Below are 24,879 nucleotides of genomic sequence, written 5' to 3' on the forward strand. Positions count from 1 at the left end.
CTCTACCACAGAATGGGTGCTCGTGTGCACCTGTGCTGCTCTTTGCTTATCCAGGCTCCTGGCTGCTTCCCAGCCCTTACGGGTGCCGTATCTGCAGTGCCGTTGACCGTCGGATCCTGCTGCCGCTCTCGTGCGGGGCCAGCTTGTTTTTAATGGGTGGCAATACCTGGCTGAGTCTTGGCTTCCTTCTGCAGCGAGAGGTCATTCGCTTGTAATGAATTTTTGTTCTTTCATTGCAGCTTTGATTGCTTTCCCTGCTTATTTCCTGGGAAGGCTGATAATTGCACTGGGGAGATGAAACATCACAGGCTATGCTCAGCTCCAAGTCAGGCAAAAGGTCGATGCTTGTGTGCGCTTGTGAGGGGGACAGGCTCTGGATGGGGGACAAGCCCATTACGTTGGCTCCCAGTCAAGCACAGCAGATAAATTTCTTTTTGCACATCAGTCCAGTACTTCTGTACAGGAGCCACAGTACCGGGGCGCAGGGAGCCGCCAGGGTTTGGGTGCTGCGGTGCGGCGGGGAAGCCTTGCCGGCTGTGCCGGGGCGGGAGCCAGGGGAGCTGGGTCTGCTGCCCCCGTGCCTTGGTGTACATCGATCCCTCTTCCGATCACTCTAAATTGACAAGGTGCTAAGGTTGCTGGTGACGTGTTGTGCTTGTCTCACACCGTTTCAAGAGAGAGAAAACTTGCTGTGTTCTCACTGCATTGCCTGCATGGAGGAGCTGGCTTCATGCTTTCTTGGTATTTCCTCTATGTCTTTCTAACTGAAGCCATAAAATAAATCTCTAATCAGATTACTTAGGGCTGGATGTAACATAACCTGAAGCTCTATTTCTTGTGATATGTCTTTTAAAACTGGATGCACCCTTATCCTCTTCCTGCAGCACCGTTTGAAACACTGTAATCGCTTTCTCCCTAGTTTGCAAGCTCCCAAATCCTTTTCTTCCTATGCCAGGGAAATGCGAATGTGACTGCTCCTTTGCGGAGAACCGACTACTATTTTTGTCTTTCGGTCCGTGTTGCTTCGGTTCCTTTGTTCCTCTCTGGCTCTGGGTCCCTGGCGCAGCTGCCCCCCCCCCCCCCCCCGCCCCAGCTCTCCCACCTGGGTGGTGCAGGTGCCTGCGCCAGCCACGTCCCGCTTGGGTGGGGGGAAGCATCCACGGGGGTCTCCGGGTGAGTCCCTGGGATGGTGGGGAAGGGTCCCTGGGCAGAGCTCTTGGTGCCCCGTCAGCTGCCACGGCGCTGCGGGGACGGGCTGGCTGTGCCTCCAGCCCAGCCGTGGCAAATGCCGTGGCAAATGCCTGGCATAGCTCGTGTATTTCTGTCTCTGTCCCTCGTGAGTGAGGGAACCAGAAATATCTCTCGCAAAGGGAGGCGCAGAGGGCGTCAGGGACTTATCCTGCACCGTCTGATGAGGCAGCGCCGCGGCTCTGGCCGGAGAAGCCCTGAGTCACCGGAGCGGGACTCGGCTGTGCCCGCCGCTCAGGTGTGAGCGATGGGGCTGTGGGGGTCTTAGTGGGTGGCAATGTGCCTGTGAGGGGCTTGGGAAGGTCGATAGGCTGCTCACCGGTGGGGGGTTTACTCTCACTGCAGCATTAACACAAAAGCCAAAGTTATTCCATAAATATATGGCTTATTAATAATATTAATAGTGTAATTTATTCACAGGAGATTCAGTAATATCAAGGATGAAGGCTTGATCTTGTCACAATCTGTTGTTTTCTGATCCTTCTTTTTTAGCAGAGTGTCCAGAATAAAATGCCAGGCTTTGCATAAATGAGCCAGCCACCCAGGTGATTTATTAATCACGGCGTGTAATTGTCCTAACCTGCCGTGAGCTCTCTCCAGCCCCTTGGGACCCGGCTTCCTCGTTAGCTGCAAAACTGTTTTCTCTGAAGCACAAACATCAGGGCATTTTTAAAGAGATATTTATTTCTTCATAAAACAGGGGCAGCTGCTTAACTTGGAGGTTATTTAGTGATTTTTTTAAAAGAAGGATGGAGACCCAGAAAAGCCCAGAAATGCCAGGGGTGGGGAGGGAGCTCGTGGTCTCCAGGCCAGGCTCCATCGCAGAACAGGCTGTGGCTCCCTCCAGCCAAGCCCAGGAAACCTCCACGGTTGGGGGCTGGCAGCCCCTCTGGGGACCTCTTCCAGGGCCGACCCAACCTCCTCGGTTTTCCCGATTTATTTCCAGTCTAAGCCTCTCAAACTGCAGCTGTCTGTCTTACGAGATGTCCTTTGGCGCATCTGTGCAGACACCAGTCGGAGGGCTTCCGCACGTGCTGGTCCCGACTGGGCGTCCCTCTCAAACCTTCAGGAGGGCGATGCTCTGGTGGCGTCGCTGCGGGAACCGGAGGCTGGCCGGAGTCACCCCGGCCCCGTGGCGTGGGGCTGGGGAGATGCGCTGCGGAGGTGTTCCTTTAGCCAACAAGGACGCCGGCAGAGTACTTGCCCCTTGGTGGGATCAGTTTGACGGGATCCTCTCTTGGAGAGAGTAAAGGCTGAGCTGGGGACGCGCTGCCGGAGCCAAGGAGACCTGGCTCTGCTCCCAGGTCAGGGTGCCCCAGCGACCCGCGGCTGGCGGTGCGATGCAGCTCGCCGTGCCGCGCAGCCTGCCGCGCCTGCCCTGCTCCTGCTCCTCCCTTTGGCAGGCAGAAATGACCCGTGTGTGCACGGTGTGCCGTCCCTTTGCAAGGGGGACCCGCCGGGCGTGAGGGGGGAGCAGCAGGGGCTGGGGAAGGCAGGCAGGGGCAGGAGCTGTTCAGATGCGCTGGCCCTGCCGCCTCCTCTGCTTCCCCTGGCATCCCACTCCAGTCTTTCCTGGAGCCTTTCATCAGACGGCAGAACATAAGAAATAAAGGGCAGCTTCTTCAGGGACCCATCGCAGCCACAAGCGATGTCCTCGGGAGCTGGAGGTCCCTGGTGCTCCTTCACCTGTGCGCCCAGTGGCTGAGCATCCAGACCTCCTAGGAAAACCCACAGCCTCGTAGGAAGATGTTGCCATCACCAGATGGGAGCTTCTTTGTGCTGGGGTGGGGGGAGCAAAGGGGGGTCCGGCTTTTCCCTCGCAGCCCTTTCTCTGTGCGAGAGAGGAGGTAGGTCCCTGGCGTGGCGTGGCGTGGCATGGCATGGCTGCAACCCGGGTACCAGGCTTCTGCCCTGAGCCTTCACTGCCCCGCCAGCCCCTTGCCATTTATTATCTTGCCCTCATCCTATAAATTACAAATCAGGTGCAACAGAGTGCAGAAGAAATTGATTATAGCGCAGGCTCCCTTGCTGTATTTGGGTGGAGAAGAAAATATGGCTGAGTGTGTCTGCTTAAAGTGATTCTCTATTTCCAAATATGAAAGAACTGAACATCTTTAAAAATCAATACAAAGCCACTTCAGCATAAAACAAGAGGAGATTAATACTTAACTTGTCTGGAGAACGGGAAGAGAGACGCTGGAAAATGTCTCCAGAGAGAGAGACTCAATGAAATTCAAAGCTGCCTGTTTAATGCAAGAGGTAAAAGGCTTAAAATTAAAACCCCTCCCCCACCATTAACTGGAAGCTAATGAGGTGCTGGAGAATTGGTATAATTTGGCATGGAAACAGGTTCTAATTTCTTTTCTTTTTTTTTTTTTTTTGCTGTGCCTGAGAAATTTGTCAGACTGATGATTTCTGCTTGAAAGGAAGCAGCCAGGTATTTTCTGCAAGAACAAAGAGATTTGTTGGTCCAACAAAAACTTTATTAAAAGGCTTGGCAGTGCGAGTTAAGCACTCTTCCCTGCCAGTGAGGATGAAGGTAGCACCCAGGTTTAACAGAATTCTTTCCTCTTACCCACTCGCATTCTCTCGCCCACCACACACGGTTTGGCATCATCTGATGTCGTACTGAGGAGGCAGAAATGTGTTTCGGGGTGTTTTGAGAATGGGTTGGGCTTTTCCTTGCGGGGAAGAGGGGACCTCGACACTCGTCTGCTGGAATTACTGTGCTGGAGAGACCTGCTGCTGCTTCAGCCTTCCCAGGGACCCGTCAAAATCTGTTGAAATACAAAAATAGTAATCTTGGATTTAAGTTTAGACCTTGACTCTTTGAAGAGCTACCCGTGTGCTGTGTAGGTCAGCGTGGTTGGTGTGGTGACGGCTGAACTGCTGTCAGGTTCTTCTGGGGTGAATTAATGTGGCATGTTGACAAAAATAACATTTCACGTGTTTTTATCTGACTTACAGTAGAATGCATAAAGAGATTACGTTGATGATGGTTTTTTTCTATTGAATTTAAAGAATACATCTGATTAGAGATTGTGCTGAAACATTTAGATAGAAAAGAGCAGAGCTAAGGTTATGTTGATCACCTTAAGCGTGGCAGGCAGGAGGAGGCAGCGAGAGCGGCTGCTCGTGCCAGATGTGGGCTGTGGCTTTTGCGTTTGCTCCCCAGCAAACACATTTATTACAGACTTTGCCAGGAGAGCCACAGGCTGTTAATGATTGACTGCCCTGGCCAGGGAGTTTCCAGGCACCTTGTGCTCCACGGCCCACCGAGGCTGCCGGGCCGTGGCAGCGTGTGGGATAGCCTCCCGGGTGGGTGAGGAGCGGAGGGCCGTTCTCCCCATCTTTCCCCAGGAGCTGCTGCGGGGGGGGGGGGAGTGTCCCACCTGGGTGCGATGCTCGTTGCGGCGTGGCCGTGGTCGGCCCCGCAGCCCGTGCGTGCCCCCCAGCAGGCTGCCTGTTTGCGGCAGGATCCCCCCAAAAGCCCTGACCTGTATTCGGCTGCGAGAATCGGCCGAACAGCCGCTCCGGGGGTCCTGCAGCCCGCTGCCAGCGGGACGTTGTGCTCTCCCTGCTTTAGGGCCAGGCTGGCTAAAGCGCACGCGTGGGAACACTTTTATGGGCTTGACCAGGCGATGCAGTAGGATTGTGACGACTTCTCGGAGGCTGGCCGCAAAGATGCGGAACAGCGGTGGGTTTTGGGCAGATGCCGATGTTTCAGTCCTGTGCGGGGCTGGAGTTTTGCCTGCGTGTTCTCATACGTGCCTACGGCAGGGACTGTGTTTTTATCCCTCTAACCAGGAACACGCTCAAAATGCGGTAGCTAGTCCTGCATCTAATTCCTGCGAAAATTAAACTCGCAGAGGAGGAAGGTGAGATGGGAGGTGAGGGGGGGGCAGAGGCACCCGGGTGTTTTATCACCATGGCAACAAAGACTTCCAGGGAAAGGTGCTGAGGTTGTGAAGTAGATCATTTACAGTTTACTTAATTAAAAAAAATATATATATGTATTTCCTGGAACAAGCTGTGCGCCAGCTCCCCCGTGTAAGAGGCAAGCCGGCGGGCTTGTGCTCGCTCCCAGGCCCGGTTCCAGCTCAGCCCCGGGCGGGCGGGAGGGATGTTTTCAGCCCCGGCCGGGAGGGACGATGTCCAGCCCCGGCCGCGGGGCCGGTCCCGCACGGGGAAGGGTCGCCAACGCCTGAAACGGGCACCAAAAGCCGTTTGCCGGGCAGGAGCCAGCCCTTCCCGCCGCGCAGGCTGCGGGGGGAGCCTTTCTCCCGGAGCTCGGCGTCGCCCCCCCGCCCCGGGGCTCCGCCGCCGCCGTCCCCGCTCGCCCCGGCGGGGCCCGGTCTGACGCTCGGCGGGGCGGGGGCGACAGCCCGGCGGGGAGGGGAGCGGAGCGGAGCGGGGAGGAGAGCGGCCGCCATTCCGCAGCCGCTCCCCGCGGGGCCGGCGGCCCGGCCCGGCCCGGCCCGGCGCGGCGCTGCCCGCGCACGGCGGGAGGCGGTCGCGGAGGCGGTCGCGGAGGCGCCGCCGCCCCCGCGGGTGCCGCCGAGCGGGGCCGGAGCTCGGTCGCGGCGGCGGCGGCGGCGATGTCCCGGCCGGGCGGCGGGATGCGGTCCCGGCGGGCGGGGATGCGGGCGGCCGTGGTGCTCATCGGGCTGCTGCACCGGTCCCGCCGGCAGAGCAAGGAGACGAGGTGACGGGCGGGCGTCGTTGCCGGTGTCCCCCCCGGGGCGGGCGGGAGCGGGAGTCGTTTGGCCGGAGCCGCTGCGCGCTTGCCGGCCGGCGGGCTCGGGTCCTGCTCGCGGGGCGGGCGGGGGGGCTTGCGCTTCGGGGCCCCGGGTCGGGTCGGGTCGGGTCAGCCCCCGCGCCCGCTTCTCCCGCTGTCGAGGACCGGGAAAGGACGGTCCGCTCCCGGGGACCGCCGGGCCGGCAGCACCGCTTCGACTCGGCTCGACGGCTGCTGGCTGGGCGCAGCTGACGGGCGGGCTCGTCTTCCACCGGCCGCGCCGCGGTCCTACTTCACGTTCAACTCCGCGTTCGGAGGACGCAGCCTGTTTGCGGCCGTGTGTCTGCTCGGCTCGGCTCGGCTCCGCTTCCCCCCCCGCCCCGCTCCGCTCCGTACGGGGAGTTGCTGTTCGCTTCAAAGATTTGCCCTGCTCCGATTTATGCGGCGCGTCCTCGGTCAGGGAGTTCTCCCTCCTCCAGGACCGTGCTGCTCTGGCAACTTTGTTGGTAAAAATAGTAAGAAACGTGCGTCCAAACCTCGGCGGTGTGCGTTTCCTCTGGTGCGGGGTGGAAGCGACGTGGGCACTGCTGCAGATTGAGGTGGTTTTTTGGTTTGGGGGTTTTGTGGTTTTTTTTTTTTGTTTTTTTTTTTTTTTTTGTTCAGTTTGTGATTTAGTACCAAAACCCTACGAATGAAGCATTGATTGTTCAGAATCTTTATTGTAAAGTGTGTGGCCCCCCTGACCCCCCCGCAATCCATGAGCCTGAAAAATCAGGGTAAGGCGATTGGGGATGAAGCTTTAGCTCTTTACCCACCCACAGTTTTGGGTCACAGGATCTATACCCCGTTTGTCAGTGCTGCTGCCGTGGGTGCCCTTGAGAGCAGGGTTTTAGTGGTGCCTTTATGACTTAATGGTGGCCTTCCTGTATAGTTCATGTGTTGCTGTTGTTGTTCTGGGCTATTTTCTTCTCCTTTGCTGGGGTTTTAGGTAGATCATCAAAGCTGAGCAGTTGAAAAAAAACCAACCTGCAGGTCCTGATGGTCCTGAATGAACAGCAGAGATGGATGCTTACCTGAGCTGAGCCGTGCCACGGCTGTGACCCCTGTCCTCCCCTGCCCCCAGCAGGCTCGGCCGTTCCCATTCCCACTGTTGCCCCTTGGGTTTTGTCTCATTTAGCCAAGACCCGTCCCTGCTGTAGCTCTGCCCATGGGCCGTGGGCTCCAGCTATGGGCTAGCAAGTTTTGGAGAGGCTGGCTGGCTGGGGGGTGGCCAGGCCCCCATGCCCCCCCAGCGCTCCGTGGTCTGGAGCCTCTTCTCCCGCTTTCACGTGCTGCATGTAGGGAGTGTCTGAGTGCTGGGGAGGTCTGTGCCGCCGGCGGGGGCCCAAATGCTCCTGCAAACGTTGTCCCTGCTGAAACTCGTTGGCCATCCCACGTTCACCTCAAAGCATGGCAGGGAAGGAAGAGAGTGCTCTACCGGTCACACCGGGCAAGACTTTTCCCAAAGAGTCGTCTTTCCCCTAGGTACCAGGTTTCTATGAATGAGCTCAGCATGACATTTGAGGGCTGAGATAAAATCTGGCTCTGAACTCTCACAGAAATCTGGCCAGTGATGTGTGAGTTTGGGTTGTTTTTTTTTTATCTCCCCCCCGCCCCCCATCATGTTGAGCACAAACCCTCTCAGTGTAGTTCTTGCTGCGGGGTTTACTGAGGACAGTGAGAGTCACACAGACATCTCAAGGGGAGAACAAGACCCTGAGGAGGTTTTTTCCTGTCTGCTGTGGTCTGAGGAGCCTTCATGGCAGCGATTGCAAGAATTCAAGCAGTTCTTTACGGCGGTTGCTTCGTCTTATGCAAGCTGCCAGGGCCATCAAAGTGACATAATCTGCAGGAAAAGGAAGGGACTGCTAGCGGCATCGGCAAAAGGGACTCTGTTCCTCCACCTGCTCCTATTTTCTTTTTTTCCTCCTACATTCAGTCTTTGTTCTGCGTTTGCAATTGAATTTTGCTTTACATGAGCCATATGCAAGCCTGGCAGGACTGGTGGCAGCTGCGGAGTCCCTGGTGGCCTATGTCCCTTTCTTGTTAGCAGCCAGCAAAGTGCAGCACAACAAATGGACTTCACCAAGCTCCCCTCGCAGAGCCGGGCTGGTGCTTACCTTGCTCCCTCCACCTGCGATCAATGTGCCATGCCTGTCCTGCACGCTCGACCTGGAGGGGAGCAGCAGTAACGTGCACCAGCAGCTGGGGCCTGGGGGGCCACTGCTGCGGTGGGCTCGGGCTCCTCCTGGCTCCTGTCCCCCTCCAGAAACCTAGGATTTGGAACTGCATATTTTTATCTAAATCGGTTTTCCTGAACGTCCCACGTGCAAGCGAGGTGATGCTATGGTGGCTGTCCTCTCGCTGGGTAAAGCTGGTGGGTGGGTGCCTCGGTGTGCGTGCACCCCTCCGTTCATGTATCAGTCTCAGCTGTGGCATAGGTGACTGGGAATAAGGCAAATGTCTTTACTCACTGCTGTTAGTTTACTGTTTGGTCCAGCTACTCATGGGTGGCCTGTCTCCCAGAGCCATCGAGTGAAATCTTTGTACTGCTGAAGTCAGTTTTAATCCCCATTCGTTTCGGTGGGACGTTCACCAGAGCAGCATCCCGCACATTTTGGGCCTTTCCCTTCCCGCTCCACCTCCTGCCCCTGGTGCGGATGCCCAGGCGTGGCCAGCGTCCCTTCGCCCTTTGGTGTCGGTTCTGCTGGCGGTTGGAGACGCCGGTTTCTGGGAGCTGTTCTCTGCAATTTGCAAATTATTGAATCAGCTCAGAAACGGCTGCCCAAGGCTCGCTGGCTTGTGTTTGTCAGGAATCGGATCAGACGAGCCTTCTGGTCTTAAAAAGTCTGTGAGTGCCTTGGCTGATTTACCCGAATGCTGCAGGAAATCACCGCTTTCTCTCTGCTCCTGCAAGTGAGATCAGACAACAAAATTTGTAAATGATAAAAATCTCTTTCCACCGTTATTTGCATATCAAGCCTTACTTTCCTAGCCAGACCAAGTGGGAAGTCCTTGGCCAGTTGGAAAGAACCCAGTGACTGTAGAGGTGCAGGCAAAGCAGGAGCCAGCTCTTCACTGTCCCCCTGAGCAGGACGGACAATGTGCAGGGCAGCAGTGACCCGCACAATCAGTGCAGGCAGCACTGCCTGCACAAGCATGGGATGCTCCAAACTGTTCTCAACAATATTCTCCTTGCAGAGGAGTAATTAAAGCTAAGCTCATTGGCAGTTAAATGTCACCTTGCTCTGAGCAGGGCTTTAGTTCCCGCTTGCACGGGCTGTGCAGTCAGGGAGGCTGTGTGTGTGCACAGATGCAGGTTGGCAATTTGCAAATACGTAATTTATTGCAAGAAATCTAGACCAGAAAATGCTGTGCTTTTTATTTGCTGACTCTCAAGCTTCAATGCAAGAAGGTCATGCTTCAGGGTAGGGCCAGCCTGAGCCCAGGACGTGACAAGGTAAATCAGTTTATCAGGGAAGGTGTTCTGTGGCGGGGGCTCTGGCTGGCGCCTGTTGAAGCCCCAGAGCACCGGCAGCTTCACACCGCTGGGTGCACAGGATGAAACCCGGGTCCGGGGGGGGCTGTGGAGCCCTAGGGCTGTCTGAAGTCAGTGGGAGCCCTGCAGCAGTGCGTGTCCTCTGCAGACGTCCTCCCCAGGATGAGTGATGATGCAGCGAGATCTTGCCTGCCTGGAGTCCCCGGGATTGGATGGAGAGCTGTTCAAAGTCAGAGTAAGGTGCTTCGTTCAGGCACTCACTGCAGATTTCCAAGTGTAAAATCTCAGCGAGGTGCCCTTGTCTCTGTTGCAAAAAAAACCCCCTATGGTTTTGGTTGGGTTTTTTTTTTTTTTGCAATTTGTGAGCAGCCAGCTGAGGGCTTCTGGCCGCCTTGGTGCCCAGGGTATCGGCAGGCGCTCACCAGTGTCCCGGGAGCTGGGGGTCGGAGGCTCGGTCCCCGCCGCGGGGATGGAGAGGAGCCTACCGCGGAGGGGAGGGTGAGCAGCCGGGGCTCCGCTCCCACCACCCGCCCCAGGACAGGGGCTTAACCCGGGCGGTGTGAGGATGAAAAGCAATATGGAAGCGCAGTCCCCTGTGAAAAGTTAAGGCACTGGGCATTGAATATTAAATAAACTAAAAAGGGAGCAGCTGGCAAGGTGATGCCCATCAAGGACAAAAAAATGATGAGTCCAAAAATAGAGGCTGTTAATTTACAGGATAATCTTTGCTGTCCTTCTGAAGGATACAGCATCTAGACAGGCTGAACTTGTTGCTGCAAGAGTTTTACACCTCCTTAGGCCAGGTTTCATCCGCAGAATTAAGCGTAGGCATAAAGGTAACCTGCAGTGCTCCATGTTTAATTTACACAGTGTAACAAAAGGTAGAGCTAACCACTTAGTGTGAAACACTTTGCCGTGTCAGATAATATGTTGGCATCTTCTCTTCCCACATGTAATTTATATGAATGTACCGTGTCAATTTAGAGCCTGTCTGGTAAATCAGATGAACAAAAGAAGAAGGTAGGATGCATTAGAAGTTTTTCATTAGGCTTTAGGCTGAGAATGCGGGAGGGAAGTGTGCGCTCGGAGGCGGGGGTTCGGCTGGGAAAGCTTGGGAGCTCTGGGGGTCCCGGCAGCCCTGGCTCTGTACTGAACGGGACATTTTAATCAGAATTTCAGTATGTCAGTGGGGTTTACCAAATTCAGGATATTAATTTGTAGGTGCTTTTGGAATGTGATCAGGGGTGCTCTAAAGATGAGAGAAAGATTTTACCTGCCCTTGCTGTGTTGGGAACTCGCCAGTGCCCGCGCACTCAAAATGGGGGGGGAAAAATCCCTATTTTCCCCCGCTTTGGGGGAAGCAGGGGGAGCAGCCCTGCCCACGTGGGCTGTGCCTTCCTGGCGGGGGCTGGCAGCGGTGGGGTCCCCCCAGAGCATGGCCCCACGGCTGCAGCCCCAGCCCCGGGAGGGGGACGGGACCTGTGCCGGGATGTCAGGCTGATCTCACGGTCTCTGTTAGGAAACCCTGCAGTTGGGCCTGCCTAACTGCATTAAGGTATTTCCTTAATTAGATTTACTAAGTATGTAGGATTCTAATTCTTTTTTTTTCCTTCTCTCTTAATTTGCCTAATGAGAAAAACGAAGAAATAAAGTTACAAAACCGATGCCTGCGTTGCCTTCCGGAAAGGCTGGCGTCCAGCCGTGTGGCCGTGCCGCTCCGGAGGATGCTCGTGCCCGGCTGTGGCCAGGGTGGGCTCGGAGGTGTCGGGGCCGGGCGAAGCACCCGTCTGCCTGCCGGGCACTGGGTGCTGCCTCCGGGGAGCGAGCGCAGCGCCGTAACCTTTGGTTTCCTTATTGATGCTGGAGCCACGCGTCTCCCATGGTGCCAGGGAGAGGCGAGGGGGGAGTGATCGCAGAGGCCGTTTATTGGAGCTGTGCCGTGCCAAGCCCAGGCTTCAGCTCACCACGCTATTCTCGCTGTCCTTCCCCACCCTGTCCTCTCCCCCACTCCCTAATTGCCCTCTTGTGTCGCATCCGCTGTCAGGCTGCGCAGGCAGGAGTTTTGCTTTCTTCTTGCGCTGCACCATCCTGGTGCAGGACTCGGTGGAAGAGCTGTGAGCCTTTTTGGGAAGGCTGATGCGGAATGCGCTGGGGGCTGTGCCATGGGAGGGTCCCGGCCCCCGTGGGGCGAGGGAGGCCGTCCTGCGCAGCGCAGGCAGCGATGCTCGCGCGCTGTGGGCCACCAGCATCCCTTGGCCCGTTGGTGTCCGGCTTTGCAGGGAAACCCCCCGGAGGAGCTGACCGTCCTGGGGCCGCTTCCCGGGGCCCCTGCTGGGGGTGGGAGCTGGGTGCTGGCCCTGCGGGGAGCTGCACAGCGTCCCCCAGCCCCGGTCCTCGCCGGTGAGCGCCTGGGACCTTTGCTGCTGTTCGGAGACCTGTACCCCTGGCGCCAGTCGGGGACCGGGTCACGGCGTGGGGCTGCCGTGAGTGCCCGCCGGCTCTGGTGTCATCTTCAGGGGAGATCCCCGGGGGCCGATTCTCCGTGAGAGCATGCCGGTGCACAGATAAAGACGTGCTAATCTTCCTCATGATTCATTTATCATCCCGTGAGGGTAATCTGTTGGGGAATTAGGCTGATGGCCCTTGACCCTGTAGCTGACGGCAGGCTGAATCATCGGAGTCTGTGGTTGCAGTTTAACGTAACATATTTCCAGTGCACGGAGGCTAATTACAAGCGGTGGCTGGTGAATGGGTTTGTTTTGCTCTCCCCGGAATTGCAGGAGCAGTTCCAGCAGTTTGGCCCCAAAGAAGCAATCAGCATGTGACAGAGGAACACGTTGTTGTGTGAGTGATTTTATAATACTTAGAATATGATGCTATGGCAACCTGCTACAAATCCCAGATCAAATAAAATTATTTGCGTGCATCCCTGTAACTTTAATCTTTGCGAAGTCTGATACGTTTTATGCCTTTGAGGCCACTGTGCAGATTAGTGCATTCAGGCAGAGCTCAGGGTTCAAAGCAAGGAGAGCAAAGGATGGGTGGTTTGCTCCAGATCAGGCTGTGCTTTAGTGTCCTAGAAAGACAAAGAGCAAACAGTAAAAATCTGTCATCCTCGGCATTTTTTCAGCAGTGGAGTCATGGTGAGTTTGTGGAGAGGAGAAAGGGAAGGAGCTTGATAAATGATACGGGTGGGCAGGACATGAATTCTGCTATTGCCCATACATCGTCCCACATCCTTTTAATTCATTTCTTCCATTGAAAAACTGGAAGATGCCAAGAGCTTAAATGCGATGTAATAATGTAAGGCAAATTTGACCTACTCTGATTTAAAAAAAAAACAAAACAAAAACCCCTCATGTGTTGGTTTAACGTAATGTAAAATGTCAGTCCTTGGTCCGGATTCACATTTGGACACAAACCACTGGGTATTTCCCCCAGCGACTGCAGCTGCGGTTGTGTTGCTGGCACAGCCCGGGCGGTGCCGCAGCCCTTGGTGCCCTGTGGCTGCGATGGGGACCGGGACGGGCGCTGCTGGTCCCGCTTTGCCTTTGCCCCTCGCAGCTGCGGGGCAGCTCTCTGCTCCGCTCCTCCCGTTCCCTCACGTTGGAGCCCAGAGGCCAAAAAGTCCACCTTCCTCCTGCCTGCGGCTGCCTGCGCCTCGGGGGAAGCCCGGCAGGACTGTCCGAGTCCAGGACAAGTAAGTCCTGACAGCAGGTCCCCGCTGCCCACACGCCTGCGCCGCTCCAGGCTCCGAGAAGTGCAACCAGCAACGAATTACAAGTACCAGGGGATTTGGTCTGCCGGGTCCCAGGGGTCTGTGAGCCAGGTCCTTCCGTGCCGGCGGCTGGTCTTGGCTGCGGCACTGCCCGGCACGGTGGTGCGTCGCCCTGCCCCACGCCGTGCTGATCCCCCCCGTGCCCCACCTGGGCTGGTCTTATGCCTCTGGGACAGATTTATGGGCTTGAACTCCAGCCCTGAATTTCCCCCGACATCCAGCTGATGTTCCCCTGGCTACGACTGAAGTCCATTAATTCTTGTTCCTTGGTTGTTGACTAATGAGAACTATCGATCTGTGTCCCGTTCGTCCCTTCCTTCCCTTGGTCACAGGCGCTGCAGCTCCCTGCTTCTCCTGTCTCCATATGTGCAGAACGTTAACAGCACGGGCTGACAGCTGGCAGCCCCCCCCGCCAAATCTAATCGTGCCGGCCGCGGGGACGCGGGCTGCGAGGCACCGCCGGCTCCGGCTGCTCTCCACTGCTCTGCCGTCAAGTCAGTCCCGCAGCGACGGGGAGAGATGCCAAATCCCCGGTCTGGGCCGCAGCGCTGCGAAGGGCAGGCTGGGATCCTGCGGCGTGGGGCTGCGGCCGGGCGGGAGGCTGCGGCGCCTTCCGCAACCTGCAGCGTGCAGACGGCTTTCTCCTCGATGCTCATCTATGTGCGCGTGTGTGTATATGTACATATATATGCGTTTCAAGAGACGGAGTCAAGTTTCATCAGGAGCAGGAGAAGTCCGTTAGCAAGAGCAGTTGTGCATGCAGGCAGGGGGAGCAGGAGCCGGCCCTCCTCAAGCCGCGGTTCAGTCTCTTGTTAGCAAGGACACGGCCGAACGGCCACCCCTTTGCTCGCAGAGGTGACGGCGCGGTTTTGCACTCGCCGTTGCTCCAACGCTCTTGTCGAAAACTTGCCCGCGGTGCCCACGGCATCCCCGCCGCATCCCTGCGGCATCCCCACGGCGCACGGCCCTGCCGAGGAGGGGACGCAGGCACCCGAGCCTCCCCCGTGACCGGCGTGCGGTTGTCACCCGCCGTGGTGAGCGCTGGCGCGCGGCGGAGGAGGCAGCGTGGGCGGGAGGGCAGGAGCCGGGGCGGTGGGGCTGGCGGCGAGGGCAGGCGTCGCGGGAGGTGGGGTGCGCACGCTCCGGCGGGAGCTGCGCGTTTTGGAGAGGGCCCCGGCGGGCATCGGTGCCCGGCTGGCGCGCACGCCGTGCCGTGCCATCCTGGGGCGGGCTGCCATGGGAACCAAACCTCGTTACTGGGAGATAAACAGTTGGACGTTTTGGCCCGGTTTCTGCAGGACTAACCTGGCAGGGACGAGAGGAAACTAAATTAAATCTCAGATTTTCTGACTCCCAGAGTAGCATCTGGCAGTACCGCTGCGAGTGACGGCTTGGTTGTCTGCCTGGGAATCTGTTGGTGTGAAAGGGACAGGGTATTTTAATCAGATAATCGGTGGCGGGCTGAGGTTGCGCCTTTTCGAGGTTTAGGGACCTTTTGTGGGGGGCTTTCGTGGCAGGTCCGTGGCACAGGGGCAGCTCCCCGCTTCCCCGGGGTCTTGCATCCTCATGACACCTTTCGCTGCCTCCGAATTCGGCACCGGTGTGAGGTGCCCTCTTAGCAAAGGGGTCCTCGGCCGGGCCCTGCCAAACTCACGCCGGGGTGTCCCTGGGGTTTGCACCGGTGTCACCGAGCCGGAATCCTCCTCCGCCGTGTCCGTGGCGCCGGGAGGGCGATCGGCCGCGGATCCTGCCCAGGCAGGGAGGGTGCCAGATGGAGGGAAACCGTGGGGATGGGTTGTCATAGAAACCCTGCTGTCCCCGGCAGAGCTCGGCACCACCGGCACCGCACCGTGCCCCAGCACCGCGCCACAGCACCGCAGCTGGGCTCCGGCTGGCTCTGGGGGACGGAGCCCGGGCGCTCGGTGGGGCAGTGAGTGGTCCCAGCCCGCCCTGGGCACGGGGCTCTTCAGATGACTTTTATAATCTTTTCATGCTGTTCATTTTTTTTCTCAGATTCAAGATACTATTTTACAGGCAGCCCGCACGCCCGCGGCTTTGCCAAGGAAGATAAGCCCTTATCTCCCGCCTCACGCTCTTGCTCGAGGCGCGGGGGAAGCTGATATGCCTGCGTTTGGTTTTTCAGGAAACAGGAGCTGCTGAACAGCACGGATGTGACCGTCCCGGAGCGGCCGCTGTCCCCCCCTCTCACCGCCCCGCCGACCATGAAGGTGAGTGTGCGGGCGACGCCGCGCCGGCCGGGCGATGCTGCGCCGGGCTGTGGGCGCGTGGTCCAGCCGAGGTGCCGGTTTTGGAAACTGAAGCTGGTGAGGAGCGGCACTTCCAACGCAGCGGCTGTACGGATTTGGGCTGTTCCCGAGGGAGCAGCAGTAGGTGGTTTCTGGAGTTCAGCCTGCAGCGTGTTCAGACACCATCAGCGGCAGCGGGGCGTCTGTGCCGGCGGGCCCCATCCTGCACTGCCGCTCACGTTACGCAATCACGAGCGGCGATGCCAAGCAGGGTGCAGAATCCCAGTGCCGTTATCCCGCTAATCGCCCTCCGTGGGCGCCGTGGCGGGCGGCCGCTTGCCAGCACGAGGCAGACGGTGCGTCCCCGGCAGGCAGGCGCTGCTGGCAGGGTCCGACCCACCGCTCGCCCCTGCCAGGACCGCTCGGACGTTGCCTTTTGCCGTGCCAGAGGCAGCAGGTTGTGGGACACGGCGCTTCCCCTCCGCTCTGCCCGTGCTGGGCTGCCTCTGCAGGGCTCTGCCCCTCCTGCGGTTTTCCCAAACCCAGCGGGAGAAGGTCACGAGCAACCCGGTCAGACTTGGAAGCTGGTCCTGCTTGAGCCGGGGTTGACTGGGCACCTCCACAGCTCCCAGCTCGCAGTTATCTCTCCCAGTCTCAAGCGAGCGGAGAGTGCGCACCGGGACGGTGACCTGGGGCAAAGCTTCAGAACAAGTTGAGCAGGAAAAGTCAATCTGAGACATGGAAATGAATGGGAAAATAGGATAAAATGCAACACGGCTTCACCAGAAGTAGCTTCTGTCAGAGTAACCGGAGACGTTTCTGCGATACCAGAGTTTCCAAAGGCAATCGTAGCTCTTCTCCCCAGGTTGCTGCGGAGCGCTCAATATGCTGCCACCTGGGAAATTACTCATTAAGCTGGAGAAGATGAGATGGATGTGAGGATTACGAGGTGGCTGACAACCTGCTTAAATGGTTGTTAAGAGCAAGTGGGCTTGGAAATAGAGTATCGAGCTGGAGGAGTTTATTAGCGGCGCTTCTGATGATTTGGCTTATTTAGGGTTTTGTGTATGACCTGGGCATGGGAAGGAGCTGGCACAGTTCACCGGTGACATGAGCTGTGGCACCTCCTGGGGCTGCAGAGGAGGAGAGGGGAGTCCTCGGGGGGGCTGAAGCCTGGAGTGATGGGAGGGAGCAGGGACGCGTAGTGTGCCGGGCGCGGGAGGTGCCGGTGTGCCAGCAGCAGAGCGTGCTTCCCAGTCCTCGTGCCAGCAGCGTTCCTTGCCGGCCTTGGGCTGGCGCCCGAGGAGGGGAAGCCAAAGCCCCCGTGCTGTTTACCAGCGTCGGAGGAAAAGAAGTTTCCTGGGATGGCACTGGGTGATGCGCAGCCCTGCCAGGGGCTCGGAGGGATTTCACCTCGGGGGGTGTTGCTGCATCCCACAGCGGGATGCCCGGTGCCCACCCTGCCCGTCTACCACCAGGGAAGCGGCGAGCATCCGTGTTTCTCCTGTGGGCTGTCCTGGGCGAGCGCTGTGGCTCCTCCACGGCCCCGGCCTGCCTGCCCTGCCCCTGCAGGAGGAAACAGTCGGTGCCATTTATTTTGCCTTGCAGAAATGTGGTAAATTGCTTGGTAACACCTGGCTGGAGTTCGGGTAGGATTTTCTGTGGCCGTGAGCGCTGCAGCCCCGCTGCGTTCCCTGGGGCTCGTCCTGGTGCCGTGGTCCATCGTGCCTTCCCAGGCTTTACAGCAGCACCTGCGTCCTGAGAGGTTCTGCCTTTGCCTTTGTCCTTGTCATGTTTTAAATGGAAATTCTGCCTTTTAATGAGCCTGTGAGCCGAGCAGGATGAGCCCTGCTGTGTGGGTGTGGAGGTCACCCCTGGTGCCGGGGTCTGCTCCCTGCCCAGGTGCTACTGCAGGAGGGGTTATGGGGGGCGAGACCCCCGGCACGCCGCAGGCGGGGGGGTACGGCTGCTCCTCAGCTGGAGCTGGGGCAATGTGGGGCAGCGGGAGGTCAGGCTCTTCGACGATGTTTAAACTTCAGTTCAAGGCTTCCCTCAGCTTGGGAAACTTGGCATGGAAACCTGTGGAAAGCCTGGCATGGAAAAAGTATGTAGATGCTACTCCATATGTGTCAGGTAACATAAGCTCCCCAAAAGCAAACACTGAGGTCTTTTTTTTCATGCATCTCAGAGGTGGCCATTTCTTCTCGCATCACAAGCTGTACGGCCCTGTCTCGCTGTGGGTGCTGTGGCTGGGGGGAGGCTGGCGGTGGCTTTGGCTGAGGACACACCGGGGGACCGGTCTCCACGGGCAAGGCTGGAGGCTGCCTGTTTCACTGCTGGTTCTTCATTTTTATAATCACGTCATTAAAGCAATTAAAAGGCGATTACTGACTTGTTCTGCTTTACAGCAGGATTAAAGGGCTCCAGAATCTTTACAGATGGCACAGGTTGTCCTTTTGGAAAGGCGAGGCAGAGCTGGGAGCCCCTGGCACATCCTCCCTCCTTCCCTCCCTCAGTCCCCGCTATGATGGCGATGGCAGAGCCTCTGCGGTCGTGGCTGGCCACGCTGGCACCCCAGCCGGGCAGCGGCAGAGGAAGATCCTGCATCCTGCCTGGACACTGCTTTGCCAGGCGCAGGTAGCTCCCGAGGTGCCAAACAGAAATAAATCCCTATGGTCTTCAGGCCGGGGGTGTCTGTGGGCCACTGGGTTTGTTTGTGCGTCTGCTTGTTTGGAGCTTCCCTGTGCCCCTGCTGCCGCTTTGCTCTCAGCTGCCATCGGCTCTTGAAAGGCAGGGGCTGGTATGTATTTGCTGACATTTAAGAGATGGAACTGGAGACGCCTGGGAGAGGAGATGTCAGGGATTAAGGAGCCATCAGCTTGATGATGGGAAACCTGGGGTGACTGTGGTTGGGAGGCAGAGACCTGGTCCTTCTGGAGATGTCGGCTTGGTCCCCTGACCGTCGCGGTCAGCACGGGGGATGCTGGGCGGTCGCTCAGCGCTCGCGTAGCCGAGCCTGCGATGAGATGCTGCATGGCACGAGTGCATTGAGTCGACATCCTTGGTGCTCACCCTGCTCTGCCCTGCTCTTGGTAGACTTTAAGGTGCTTCCCAGAGATCTGTGCAAGATGTAGTGTGATGGAGAGGGACAGGGGGTAGGTACGGGCATTGGAGCAGGGACAGGAGCAAGTCCCCGTCAGCTGAGACTGCCTGTGCTCCTTCACAGCCATGCAGGCATTTTGGCTGAAGCAGTTGTGTCTTGCCTCCTCCCCGGGTGGTGTTGGGATGGCAAGGCCCTGTCGGTGCTGATGTCTACTCTGCAGCTCCTGGGTCAGCAGGTTGGGTTGTCCTGAGCTGACTCAGAGGATTTATGGTTGGGATTCGTTCAGCAACTTTGGAAGGGCTGTGTCTTTTTTGTGCATGCAGATTTCCAGCTTGGAGAGGTCCGATTTTCTGCCTCCTGCCCAGCACCCCAGGTGAGTGCCCTCCCGAGGGGCACAGTGCATCCCGCCGTGGGGCCGCGCATCCCACCGTGGGGCCGTGCATCCCAGCAGGCGCCTACCTGTCCCCCCTGCAAACCCTCACCCGCTTCCTGCCCAACCTGTTTTGGGCACTTTGCCTCCCAGGGGAGCCACCCTTTGAAATAACAAAGCAGCAGTCCTGCCGTGCCTCTGGCTGGGAGAAACATTAACGAAGGGAGGTGTCGGGGCTGGGGCTGGATGGCCGGGCTGGGGCTCGGCTGCTTTTGCTGGCCACCCGTGAGGAAGCGCGGTCGCGGCGGCAGCCGTGGCGGCGTGGCTGATGCGGGGTGGGGTGATGCCGGGAAGATGATGGATTTCTTACGGGGACTGCTGGTGAGTGCTGTGCGACCCACGGGGGGAGCGCCGGGGGGGGCTGCTGGGCAGAGCTCTGCCCCGCTGCGCTCCATCCTTGGCGGCTCCCGCCCGGTGCAGGGTTTTCTTTCTGGGTGTCATTTTCTTCGGAAACCTGCCAAGCGGGCGCTTACTGGCTGGGCTGCAGCTTCTGCTCTGAGTGCCCCTCGTCCGCAGGTACCCCCTCGCTAACCTCAGCCCGGGGTGCTGGGGCGGTTGAACAGGCACTGTGTGCTCCAGCCGGCTCGGCTTTGGACCCCGTGTCTTGCGTGGTGCTGACGGAGGGGAATCACAAACTTTTCTGTGCTAAAGCACCGGGATGTGACTGTCCATCTCCTCTCACGCTTAGCGTAGCACGCTCGGCGGTGAGGGGTGAGGACACGTGAGCAGGAAAGGAATAGCAACTATACTATTTCGGGTTGAGTATTTTGCATTTCTGAGGTTGTTAGGACAACCTGCTGGGCAGGTTTGTCCTGCCGAAGGTGGCGGGGGAAGCAGCTGTCCGCTCTGGTGTTGCCTTTTGGTTGCATTTAAGAAGCAGATGCAGGTTTAGTTCGGAGCAGACAGTCCCAGCGACCCAGGCTGGGTGAGCGTAACCTTTCCTGCTGGCTGGGCCGGCGGCAGGTGGCATTGCTTCCTGCTGGGCGTCACAAAGGTGTAATTGTCTCCACAATAATTACCAAAATATTTGTGGCCCAGGAAAGTTGGCTTTATGTATGCATAAATCCCTAAAGGGTACAGACTGCTGTCTGCTTTATTAAGTACATGTACACATTTTCTGCTGAACTTGCTTTAGCAGGTGGATCTGGTGCTGCTGTGCAGTTTGGTTCTCTGGTTCTGGCTGCTGGCAGAGTGGGACCTGGAAACTATTTTAATTGACTCAGAGAGCATTGCTCCATCGCAGAGACCTGAAGATAAACCAGAATCTAAACCGAGCTCAGAATAAGGAAGAGCCTTTTTAAAGTGCTTCCAGCTTTGGGCACAGAGCCCTTCTGAGCCCAGGGTTTGTTTTTCCTCCCGTAGATGCAGTAGATAAAAATGGGGCATAGAGACACGGCCAGGGCTGCTTCTGAGCCACGGCAGTCCTCGCCTGTGCTGGCAGCATCTTTCCCCCGTCCCAGCTGGTGTCACTGAGGGCAGTCACTAGGCTGCTCGTGCTGTAAAACTGACCTTTGCTCTCCACATTTATTAAAAGAAAATCTCTCTGAGGTTTTCCTTTGGTCTTTGATTTTCATTTCTTCATCTCCTCCTCTGTTTTTTTCTCTCTTTTTTTGTCTTTTGCGAAATTCAGTCTATTCTGAGAGCTCACTGAAAATCACCCCTCATGCCTTTCTCCTTGGTGCTGTGACCCCTTCTGCCCCAAATCTCGCATCCCTCTTCTGCAAACCATTTCTGATAGCCAGCAGCATCAGGGCTGCTCATCCCGCTTTCTGCTCTCCCTCCTGGACCGGCAGCATCTGCCGTGGTCCCAGCCTCTCCTCGGCCGTATGAGCCATGAGCCCGTCGGCTGCGGCTGGAGCGCAGCGGGTCTCTGGGATCAAACGTGGGTTAGAGGAGAGGGGAGGGGAGGCGGGGGGAGAGGAGGGATGGTGCTGCTGCTGCTTCATGTCTCCAGAAGAGCCAGCTGCTAGTTTACTGGGAGTGCCCCAATATTTACAGCCATAGTTTGACTAGATAATTTATTTGTGTGTACTTGAGAGCAGGAAAAGCCGGATGAGGGATCAGGATCGTCCCGCTGAGGTTCAGGACCGAGTGGGAAAGGTGGCTGGCACCTGCCGAGCCCCGGAGCAGCTCAGCGGCGGCCGGGACCGGGGTCCCTTTGGGCAGCACAGGGGGATCAGGGAGGACGAGGGTTTCCTGAAATTCCCCCCCTTGCCCGCGGAAAGGGGCAGCTGAGCTGGCTTTAACACGTCTCATGGAGAGGCGGCGAGGGGCTCTTCCCGCTCTGGGTTTGTTGGCCCGGAGCCCCTCGCGCTAAGCGTTTCCAGAGGCGCAGGAGCCGCGTGCGCCGCAGCGGCTTGGGATGCTCCGGGGGCTGCGGCACCGGCACGGCCGGGGAGGGAGGCAGCAGCCCCCCAGCCGGGCAGTGGTGGGCTGGGGGAGCGGGACGAGCTCTGGGCTGCTCTCCAGAGGAGCCACGCAGGAGCAGGGTTTTTAATCGGAGCCTGGGGCTCGCTAATCTCTTTAGTTCGTTTGGCAAGTAGGCCATTAACCCTGCACAGGCAGCCCAGCCTCGCCGGCAGCCGCGTTGCCGGCGTTTCCGCAGCCGCTGAAGCGCAGAGCCCAGGGCTTGCACCTTGCAAGGTAAGGGACGTGGGGAGGGCTGCTCTAGGTGTCTCGCTTGCCAGAGGATTTATTTGCTTCTTTGGGTTGATCGGTCTGCGCCTGTTTCATTTCCAAAGGGAATTTTTTTGCTGCTGGTTTGTGTGCACAGACCCCCGCCTGCCGGGGGCCTGCAAAGCATCAGGAGGGCCGCGGGGGCCAGGACACGCGTACCCCGTCCCTCTGCCCGCGGTGGGTCCGGCTCTGCCCCATGTCCTCAGCAAAACCCCTGCCTACGGCCCCGCCGGGCGCCCTGCGGCACTTGGCAGCCGTCTGGGTTTTCTCCCCGCCTGATCCCCGAGATCCAGCGCCCGCAGTGCAGAAGCGAGCAGCACGGTGCGGAGCAGCGGAGCATGGCCGCGGCGGGCGCCCTCCTTCCCTTCCTCCTGCCGGGCTGTCCCCTGTCCCACAGGGCAGGATTGCACCAGCAGCTCCGCTCTCCCTTTGGCATCTCTAGCCCACGTCACTGCTGCAGAGAGCCGGGAAACGTGGACCTCAGAGACCTGAGAAAACACCCAGGGAACAAAAGGAACCCAAAGAGATTGCCCAGCCGATGGTGCCCACACTGTTGCGATTAGAAAAAGAAGTGACTAAAGAACCATTATCAAACCGTACACAGAGCGGGCTGGGAAGTTGTTGGGGCTGAGTGTTACTGGGGATGGCGAACTGCAGCAGTGAAGCCCGAGCTCCGAGTCGGGCTGGACGGCAGCTCCCGTGGCTGGCAGCCGCCCGCTCGCGAGCAGGGAGCGCGACAAGCGCCGCAGCATCCCTCGGCCCATCTTCTCAGGCTTCTTTGGACATGAAATGCAGAGCAGGAGGAGTTAGGGAGGTGGGGAGCTGCCGCCGGTCGCTGCTCCGTGCGCTGCCTGCGGCTACAGCGGGGGCACTTGTTGTGGGATGGCCACTGGTCCCGGGAAGCCGGGGCGGCTGCGGGGCTCTGTCCCTGCCCGGCGGTGGGGCTGGACGGGGCATGTTGAAGGCAGATGCCATCGGTTATGGACAGAGTCCCTTATTTCTGTTCCTGTTGAGGGCCAGAGCCAGAGCGCCTGGTACAAGGTGGGGGGTCTGGTGTCCCTGCCTTGGTTTGGCTTGGGCTGGCTTGCCTCATGTCTGCTTTAATTGAACAGGAGGTTTCCTTCTTTTCTTTTTCAGTCTGCAGAATTCTTCGAAATGCTGGAAAAAATGCAGGTGAGCAGCAGCGTGCATGCCAGTAACGCGGGACTTTCCCCACCCGGCAGAGGCTGCAGGGATGCAGATCCCACAGCGCCTCGTACATTTAATGTGCTGGGAGGCCTTGTACGAACGTAACATGGTTTGAATTGTTGCTGAAGTCGCCAGCGCTCTGTGAGCCCTGCTGAAAGGGGGCACGGCAGGCGCTTCCCAGCTCAAACTGTGCAGAGAGCTGTGCAGAAATGCCCCAGTGCGTGGGGGGAAAGCAGTGGTGTCAGCAGCGTCTTCCTCTGAGGTTGTTCTGCATCTCCCCGAGCAGTTTTGCAGAAGAAGGTTTAGGTCTCGGCCTGTGTGTCGCCAGGCAGGGGCGCACGCTCTGAGACGCGGTCCCGTTGCTCCCTGGTAAAGTCAGGACGCCGCTGCCTGTCTTTGCAGACGGCAGGCTCTGGTACAGAGCACGGCTGGGTCAAGCACTGTCTCGGTACCCCTCGGGCCAGGACAAGGTGTTCTCTCGTCCCACGCTAAAACACATCAGGATCTGCCCGAGGAGGAGGGTCAGGGGTCCAGGGTGTCCGCTGGCACGTGCCTTGTCCCCACGGGAGGGACGCGGGCAGGTGGCACTCAGCCCCGATGCCGGGATGCTCGGTGCTCCCCCGGCGTGGCACGGGCGAGCGCTAGCAAGGTTTGCCGTCCCGGCGCTCCAGCCTGGGACAGGCACTGTGAGACGGTCGGGGCCATCGCCCTGCCACGCGTCGCGGCTGCTGTCCCTGCACCGCAGGAAGGCAGCGCAGGGATTTCCTTTAGGAGCCCATCCCGGAGGAATTAAGGTGAAGCTGGAGTGGGATATGGGGCGTTTTGTGTTTGGTGCTGTGCCGGCACCTGGGAAACCTGCCTCACATTTAGACGTTTTCACTGTGGTGTTGCTGTGTCCCAGATCTTGTCCCACCGCATCCCTGTCACCCATTTTTGCTGTGTTACAACGGGGTCTGTCCTGGCATGCCGGCAGCTCTGCCTCGTTCATCGCGGGCAGAAACCCCCTCCTTTCATGCCATTCATGTCAGAGTGATTTCCGTGTAGCAAAATACTCTTGTGGTTTCATCTGTGTTGTTGAAAACATCTTAATAATTCGATTAATTCGTTTTGTTCCAAACAGGCACCAAAACTTGAAGAACAGAGAACTGGAAGCCAAAAACATAAGGTTGGTTGAATTTCGCTTCTTATGTGGATCTTTTCAAGTCATACCCCCACCTTATCTCAGGGCTTTAATGTGTATAGTCAAAGACAGTCACTCAAAGGACTAAAAAGGATTTAAATGTTGTCTAAAAAAAAGGCACTGACTGAATTGCAAAGATGAGAGAGTGGTGCCTGTAAATCCCTAATCCAGCTTTATGTCCAAACCTGTGTATTTCAGCAGTGAGCTCTGTAAAATGGTTGAGTTCTGCCGCAGAGCTGAGAAGCTTACACCGATAACGGAGACCCCTTTGGAAAAGGATTTACCCTGCTGCAGTGCTTTCCTGCAGACCCCGAGCGGGGAGGCGTCCCCGGGCAGTGCGGTGACACTGCTCCCGAGGCTCGTGCCCATCCCATGGTGACCTCACCTGGCAGCATTGCTCTCCGTTACCGCCTGGCACTCGGTGCAGGGCGTTAGGACAGGAGGGACCAGTGCAGCGGGCGGCTGGGTGCGCTCCCCGCGTTGGATGTGCAAGGCTGCGGTCTTAAGGGACGGCTGGCGGGGAACAGAGTCTCATACGCGCTGTTTTGATTCCTTTTTCAGGAAGACTACATCCCGTACCCCAGCATCGATGAGGTGGGTGCCCTGAACGACCCTGAACGCCTTCAGGCCAATGCCTTTCCAAAATTGCCAATAACAGGGGAATTGGTGGAGATCCTGTTTCTGAGAGGAGCTGCGCAAAGCATGCTCCCCGTCCCCACCTTTGCCGTTGCTGCTTTTCCTCGATAGCACGTGC

At 58.0% G+C, this 24,879-nt stretch overlaps 1 protein-coding gene across 7 annotated transcripts in view; it reads left to right on the forward strand.

Annotated features, from left to right (window-relative positions):
• The window catches only part of RAP1GAP2 (RAP1 GTPase activating protein 2), a 66,150-nt gene that overhangs the window by 20,698 nt on the left and 20,573 nt on the right, over positions 1 to 24,879 (forward strand). For 3 of the 7 annotated variants that reach the window (XM_075033105.1, XM_075033106.1, XM_075033111.1), the window contains 4 exons: positions 15,446 to 15,530; positions 22,895 to 22,930; positions 24,066 to 24,110; positions 24,687 to 24,719. In XM_075033105.1, the coding sequence (XP_074889206.1) occupies positions 15,446 to 15,530; positions 22,895 to 22,930; positions 24,066 to 24,110; positions 24,687 to 24,719 (199 nt within the window). Of the gene's footprint in view, positions 1 to 5,846; positions 5,954 to 15,445; positions 15,531 to 21,506; positions 21,725 to 22,894; positions 22,931 to 24,065; positions 24,111 to 24,686; positions 24,720 to 24,879 lie in introns of those variants that run through there. The other 4 variants (XM_075033107.1, XM_075033108.1, XM_075033112.1 and 1 more) reach the window with 3 other exon arrangements.

The sequence above is a fragment of the Buteo buteo genome, chromosome 7 (genome assembly GCF_964188355.1).
Source record: "Buteo buteo chromosome 7, bButBut1.hap1.1, whole genome shotgun sequence".
NCBI lineage: Eukaryota > Metazoa > Chordata > Aves > Accipitriformes > Accipitridae > Buteo > Buteo buteo.